Source organism: Grammomys surdaster, unplaced genomic scaffold (assembly GCF_004785775.1).
Source record: "Grammomys surdaster isolate TR1022 unplaced genomic scaffold, NIH_TR_1.0 137, whole genome shotgun sequence".
NCBI lineage: Eukaryota > Metazoa > Chordata > Mammalia > Rodentia > Muridae > Grammomys > Grammomys surdaster.
Genome location: NW_021604595.1, coordinates 14,013,368 through 14,021,164, shown reverse-complemented (window position 1 = coordinate 14,021,164; position 7,797 = coordinate 14,013,368). Strand labels below are relative to the sequence as shown.

Here is a 7,797-nt window from a genome sequence, read left to right as displayed (position 1 = left end):
CTGTCCCTGTCCCTGTCCCTGTCCCTGTCCCAGAGAGGATGCCTGAGGGAAATGTCTTATGTCCCACCAGCTCTGCCAGAGGACAGATGTACAGTGGAAGTCAGACTGTGCCCTCTAGAGTATCCCCAGATCCCCATGATGGCTGAGCGAGGTGCTTCCTGCCTCTGCTCCTAAGGTCTTTCCCTGGTTTCTGGGGAGCAGCCTGTAGACCCTGCTCATCCCCATTTGCTCCGCAGGTCCCTCCTTCTGCTTCTGCTTATCAGAGTTGCTCAAAGCTTAGACCAGACTTCCTGAGCTGTAGATGTAGGGTAGTATGAAGCCCTTGACTCACTTTTAGTTGACTTCAAAAAGCACAACATTTGGAGGGCCAGGTATCTAAGCAACATACCAGTCTCCCACCGGCTTTGCTGTAGATAACACCCCTGATGTGTGGGTCCTGATGATAATGGTTGCCTAGGGTTATTTTTCAGGAGATAGAAAGTTGTCTCACTCTTGTTACGTGTGCTCGTTTGATGGACCATTTCTTGATATCACAGGACCAAAGTCAGCATTGTCGGATCAGGCTGATACCTCATTTTCTGAACATGTATGTGTTCTGTGAGGATCAGCAGTGTATTGCATCATCTCCAGACACCTTTCCTCAAATCTTAAATCACTCTGTATATCCATTACTACGCTCCATCCTGTCCTTTGCGATGTGGATTTGAGACCCAGCCAAACTATGAATACACTCTATTTTGCAAAACTCATCATTTTAGTGACCAACATCCTGCACCAGGGCAGAATCCTGGTTCTGTAGCAGGTACATTTTTGTCCCTAGTGGCTGGTATGGACCTCCTAGGATTCAGCTCTAAGTGAAGGGGAATTGGTCATTGATTACGCATTTGTTATTTTGTTATAATCAAATATATGTAGTATTTTTATATTATAAAAAGCTCCTTTTGGTAATACCTGAGTGGCTAACAAGGCTACTTAAACTGGGAGCCCTAGTGTCTTAGTTAGGGTTTTACTGCTGTGAACAGACACCATGACCAAGCAACTCTTATAACATTTAATTGGGGCTGGTATACAAGTTCAGAGGTTCAGTCCATTATCATCAAGGTGAGAACATGGCAGTGTGCAGGCAGGCATGGTGCAGGAGGAGCTGAGAGTTCTACATCTTCATCTGAAGGCCACTAGGAGAAGACTGGCTCCCACATGGTTAGAAGGAGGGTCTCATTTCCCACCCCCACAGTGACATACTTCTTCCACAAGGCCACACCCACTCCAACAAGGCCAAACCTCCTAATCGTGCCACTCCCTGGGCCAAGTTTATTCAAACCACCACACCTAGGCAGCCAGACTAGCTGGCTACCAGAAAGAACCAGTGAATGGAAGCCAACTTCCTTTCACAGGGGAGTGAGGCTGGAGCCTGAGTTCTAAACCGTGCACAAGGATCGTGGCACATTCCACCTTTTGCATGGACTCTGCCTTGTGCCTCTTCTGTTTGTCTCTTCCTAGTTGTGTCGTACACAATAAGCCAACCATTATTCAGGAGTTTCTTGAATTCTGTAAGTCATTCTAATGAATTACCAACTGCCACACCCCACCAGAACATCTGCATTTTTCAGTTGACCAAATAGTGTGGGTAGCCTGAACATCTTATTTGCATATTTGCATCTGGTTTAGGGTGAGTTTTTCAGCCTTTAACTTGTGGCTCTGATGCCAGCCTCAGGTAGAACAGTGTCAGAGTGGAACTGTTGGATATTCACCTGGGAATCAAAACACTGGCATTTGACAAGGCACTGTTTGGTGTGAGAATCTGTCCAAGTGAGGGGACAAGTCACTCCAACCTCAAAATCTCTTTGAAGTTCCTAGTCCATTTTTAAACTAGTCTTCAGGGCAGAGGTGGTGTAAACCTTTAATCTCAGTGCTTGGGAGGCAGAGGCAAGCAGATCTGTGGGAGTTTGGGGCCAGCCTGGTCTACAGAGTGAATTCTAAGATAGCCAGCCCTATACAAGAGAAACCCTATCTTGAAAAAACAAACAAACAAACGAGTTTGTGAACATTGTACTTAGTGCCTCAATATATCAATATTTATTTACATATTTTAAAAAGTGTCCTGTGCTGTAGACTTTGAGGATGCTGGAAGTGGTGGATCTGGATCTTCTCGTGAGCCCCAGGCCCAAGTTAGTATGTAGTTATGGAGTTCTGTACTGGACACTAAATGATTAGGAAGTCCCAGCCAAGGGACCATGGGACTTGTTTCTCAAAATACCTCTCTAGCTCAGGGTCTTTGGCCATAAAAATAATTTCCCAAGTTCCTGGGTCAAACTTGACCTTAGCCCAGCTCTGGGCCCTGAACAGACTTTCCCAGCCATTGAGTGCTACGTAGGGAGTAGGAGTGTTGGGGCTTTATGCGTATAAGATCACATGGGAGGGGCCCTCAGCCTTGGGGAGGGATTGGCAACCTGTGAGTCCTCAATAGCTACTAAAAATTAGTAGCTATTGAGGACTCGTGCTCAGGGATTAAACCTCAGTTTAAAAGCCTGGGTAAGATAGCTTTGCTTTTTGTTTCTTGATTTGTGGATCAGAGTTTCTAGAACACTCAAGTTTTTATTTAAGTAAGTATACACACAGCCACGGCCAGGCAGTTAGTCATTCCTAAATGGTGGTTCCCAGAGCCTGTCCTCAGCATCTCCCTGTTAGAAATCCTTTCGGAGCTGCCTAGGACACCCTGAATCAGATATGGGGTTGGGGGAGATGAGAGGTGGGCGTGGCGTTTGGTGATGAAGTTATCAGTTGAAGCCTGATCAGGGCAAAATTAGCCCGAAGGCAAAGGCACAATGCAACGCCTTAGGAAGTGTCCAGTGCCAGGATATAGTGAGATGTTCTATCTTCTAGCAATTGGGTTTTGACACGCAAACCCCACAAGGCCTGAGACTTAGACGGTCTGGAGGAGACTCCACAGTCGCAGGCCAGGGCAAGAGGGATGCCTTGAAGTTTGAGGGAAGGCGCCTAGCCATGAAAGGAAGTGCCAGCCCTCTTCTTTGCGGGCGGGTCAAGGCGGGGAGGACTTTGACGTGCTCTACAGCAAGGCGCGAATGGCCTCTGGCTGCTCGGGTCTGGCTGCTTGTTAGCTCCCTGTGGGTCCCTGCTCTGTCCCCGGCTCAAGCACATCAGCGGTCCACCTCGGCCTCCCAGCTTTTAGAACCACTGAGGGGGCAACTACGCAGACGCGACCCGGGATTTCTGAGGTTTGGGGGAATACAGGATGAAAGGTAAGGGATGCACCTCGCTCCGAAGGGTCGATTGCTAGCCTTAACGACAGGCTAGTGACAGTCAGGATGTCTCCGCTGGGCGACCACCCTCCTCCGGAAGAGTAACTTCACTGGCTAGAAAACTTTGTCTACACTCTAGTCTCTGAAAGTTGAGAGCCGCCCCAGAGGTGATACAGACGCGCAGCACCGCCGCGGGGTGGATCAAAGCTATCAGCTAGCCTACGACCTTCAGAAAGTCTTAGTTTCCACGACAGTCCTAGCTCTCAGGTGTTCTGGCAGCCGCGCCTCCCCGCCCTGGCCCTCCCCCTGGGATCTAGCCCCAGGCCAGCATCCTCCTCTTTCTCCGTTCCGGGCAGCCGCAGCTAAAAGCTGGAGGCTCCAGGCTGAATTCGCTTTCTGTCAGGGTAGGCGAGCCTAGCCGGTACTATGAGCTCCTTTTGGTGCGGGAGTAGATAAAGTTTCCACAGGAGTCTCCGCGTTTCCCGCAGGACGAATCCCGGGGCAGGATCGGATACTGTCATGGAGCCCTCGGGAGAGCAGCTACAAAGATCCGAGGCTTCCAGCTCTACATCTTCCGGAGGCCTGCCATCCGCGGAAGACGAGGTCCTTTGCGTCGAGAGTGGCATCTCTGAGACCCCGATCCCTGACGCTCAGCTCCAGGACAGGCCCCTGTCGCCGCAGAAAGAAGCAGCTCTCCCGGAACAGGAGGAGCTACAGGAATACCGGCGCTCTCGTGTGCGCTCCTTCTCTTTGCCCGCAGACCCCATCCTGCAGGCGGCCAAGTTCCTGCAGCAGAGGCAGCAGGCGGGGCAGCCCAGCTCAGAGGGTGACGAGCCGGCTGGGGACTGTTGTTCCAAGTGTAAGAAGCGCGTGCAGTTCGCCGACTCCCTGGGACTGAGCCTGGCCAGCGTGAAGCACTTCAGCGAGACCGAGGAGCCGCAGGTGCCACCCGCCGTGCTCTCCCGTCTCCACAGCTTCCCGCTGCGCTCTGAGGACCTGCAGCAACTCGGGGGGCTGTTGGCAGTGGCAAAGGTGTCCGCGCCCCTCTTGGTGCCGGGTGCGGGGCTCCGACCCCTCTTTCAGCTCCCGGGGTTGGGCGCTGCGGAGGAGCGTCTGCGACGACAGCGAGTGTGCCTGGAGCGTGTTCAGTGCTCCCAGCCGCCCCGCGCCGAGGTGACCGGCTCGGGCCGGGTGATCAGCTGCCCCGGACCCAGGGCAGTGGTGGTGCGCTACACTTTTACCGAGTGGCGCACTTTTCTGGACGTGCCGGCCGAACTGCACCCGGAGTCACTGGAGTCCCTGCCTCCCGTGAGGTCGGGGGACTCTGGACCAGGGGCTGAGGATGATGAGGAGGAGCCGGGCACCGAGCGTTTCTGCTTCTCGCTGTGCCTGCCCCCGGGTCTGCAGCCCAAAGAAGGGGAGGATGCTGACGCGTGCGGCATCGCTATTCATTTTGCCGTCTGCTACCGCTGTGAGCAGGGCGAATACTGGGACAACAACGAGGGGGCCAACTACACCCTGCGCTATGTGTGCTCCACAGACCCGCTCTGAGCCCGGGAACTTCGGGACTTGGAGAGAGGCTGACCAGCAAGCTAAGTTCCAGCAAGGGCTCCCTGGGGATCCTTAGCTGAGCGACGCGGATTTAGCATTAACAGAGCTTGGAGCGATAGGAGCAAAATGTTAAACGATACACTCTGAGCGCAGATCCACGCATCAGCAAGCACTGGCAGTGTTCTGACCCCCAGTCTTCTCGTCGCTTCCACTGACCTTTCTACTCGCCTCCTAGAATACCCAGCCTGCATCAAAATAAGGAAAGCCCTCGTTTCCCAGGCAAAGGCTGTCTCCAAGAAAAAGGCTTTGGAATCCCGAGCCAGGATCTGTGTGTGACCCTGGGGATTTGTTTCTAACTTGAGACTTACAGCTTGATGAAAACCTGCAGGGAAAGGACAAGGCAGCCCACCTCCACGTGGGAGAGGAAGGCCTTCACACGTGGAATCTTCACAGCCAGGCTTGATTCTCAGAAGGCTAGGCAGATGCGGGTCAGCTTGTCCTTTTAACTGGGCTCTGGAAACCCCTGCCCAGATGCGATGCTATTTTCTTCCGTGATTGGATACAAATGTCTTTTAAGAAAGTAAAGACTGCGTGAACATATGTCCTGTCTGTGCTTCATGTTTTACCTTCCGAGGGTTTGGGCCATGGGCAATCATGGGAATGCTCGGCTGATGACACGGCAGTGTGACAATTATGAAACAACAGTATTAATACATTTTCTCTTGATGTGGATTAGTCCAAATTCCCCACACTGGAAAAAATGATCTTCAAAATGTTTTTTAAAAGGCGTTCTGTCCCTTGCCATAGCAAAATGTTGGACGAATTAAAATGCCACAGGCCTTGGCTGTGAGTTGCAAGAGCCCATCACATCCGTCCCAAACCCTTTTGTGCAGCGGAGCTGTCCCACTCCCTGGGCCATTAGCAGTCAGAGACGCTGGGCTCTTGTAGGCTGCACTCCAAGTGCAGGGTTTGGAGGCTGGAAAGGTGGCTTCCTTCTTTCAGAGGTACAAGGAGTGAAGAATGGCAACACAGTTCACTCAGCAGGCGCTGCTCAGGCACTCTGCATAGCAGAACCCTAGTTTCGGACCACGTGGGGACCGTCTTCTTTCACTCCGGATGGCTCTATATGTCCAGGTCGGAGTGGGAGGGCATTCTGGGTGAAAACTTAGCTTCTTCCTTTCCATTCTTCCTGAGCAACTTATTTTCTTAAAAAAAAAAAAGAAATAAAAAGGAAACCTATTATTATTCAAAGTGTCCTATTCTCTAGTATGTGGCTAGCATAAATAATTAGTTTGGGGTTAGTGGACTAAATTTAAGGGCGGGTGTTTTCATGGTTGTACAGGTCAGCACAATTAACACAGGTCAAACATGGCCCAACGTCTGTCTTCATACAACCTATAAGTGATTTTCATGTGGTTAAAGATTTTTTTAAATTTTAGAGAATTATCATTTTGTGATATGAAAGTTATCTTAAAGTCAGATATAGTGGTCCAGCACTTAGGAGGCTGAAGCAGAATTGTCAAGAGTTTGAAATTATATTAAACAAAAGATAAGGTGGAGTATCGTGTATTATTCCTGCAGTCCCAGGACTTGGAAGCTTAGTTAGAATCATCATAGCTTGTTGGAGGCTAGCAGAATGAGCTCAGGATTAAAAACAAAAGCAACCCAACCACAAACAAGACTGTATGGAATTCAAACTTGATCCTCCACAGATAGTCAACTGAACATTCTGTGGATGCTCTCCTGCGCATACAGCAGAGTTAAGTAGATGCAAAGTGTATAGCTTTTACTCTCTGATCCTTTAGAAAGCACTTCAACCCTGCTTACTATTTTTAAAGCTGTATGCTGAGAATTATAATTCACAAGACAGCTAACCTTTTAGTGGGTTTTGTCATTGAAAATAGTAAGCTTGGGCTGGGTGTGATGTCACACCTCTCCAATCCTAGCACGTGGGGGGCAGGTGAATCTCTGTTATTTCCAGGGAGTCGATGCGGAGAAATCCTGTCTCAAAAACAAAACAATGAAACAAAACCAAAACAAGATAGCAAACATTTTTGTTGTGGTGATGCAGACTTGTTAGGTTTGCAGATTAACAGGTCAGTATCTCTAACACTGAGTAAGGCTCTTAGCCTATAGGAAACACTTTAAAATCTTATATTTATTTACTATGAGTATTGGGGCTTTGCCTATGTGTGCATCACCTATGTGCCTGGTACCCTCTGAAGCCAGAAGAGAGTGTGGGATCCCCTTATACCAGAGTTACAAATGGTTGTGAGCTGCCACGCGGATGCTAGAGATGAACCATGGGTCCTCTGCAAGAACAGCCCGTGCTCTTAACTGCTGAGCCATCTCTCTAACCTCCTTGGAAATATCACATTTTATAAATAGAAATGAAGTTAAAATACATTTTTGTTTGTTTTTTAACATTTTTGGTTTGTTGCTAGAATTTTCGTTTCCTGTTACTTGTCTGGGTGCCATTAACTACTGCAATCTCAGTACTTAGAAGGTGAGGAGAGAGGATTGGGAGTTCAAGGGCATGTAGAAACTTCAAGGCCAGTCTGGAATAGATGAGAAAAAAATAGAACAAGAAAATGCTCATTCCAGGGGAAAGGCAATACCAAGCAAAGTCATTAAGTATCTAAAAGCATGCTGACTGAGGCCTGGGTGTCATTTGGTGGGAGAGCACTAGCCTGATGTGTCCGCTTTTTCTCTCTTTCTGGGGCAGCTCCTCACAATGCATCATACTGTGCCCGCAAACAGGAAGCAGAAGAATATGAATACTCCTCTCAGCTTCCCAGCTCCCTCTTTGCTTGTGTGTGTCTGTGTGTGTGTGGTGCATGCGTATGTGTGCATGTCCCTGTGTTTGCACATGTGTGTAAGCCTGAGGTTGATATTGGATGTCCTCCTCTATTGCTCTCCTCTTTACCCTTTTTTGAACAAGGTCTCTCACTGAACTTGAGGCTAGACTGGATGGCTAGTCAATCCC

General features: G+C 49.5%; 1 protein-coding gene across 1 annotated transcript; it reads left to right on the top strand.

Annotated features, from left to right (window-relative positions):
* The first annotated feature begins 3,644 nt into the window (after positions 1-3,644).
* Ppp1r3g (protein phosphatase 1 regulatory subunit 3G) lies at positions 3,645-5,411 on the top strand. The gene has a single exon (XM_028763267.1). It carries the CDS (start codon positions 3,780-3,782, stop codon positions 4,809-4,811), a length of 1,032 nt encoding a protein of 343 aa, XP_028619100.1. The 5' UTR covers positions 3,645-3,779; the 3' UTR covers positions 4,812-5,411.
* Positions 5,412-7,797: the final 2,386 nt, after the last annotated feature.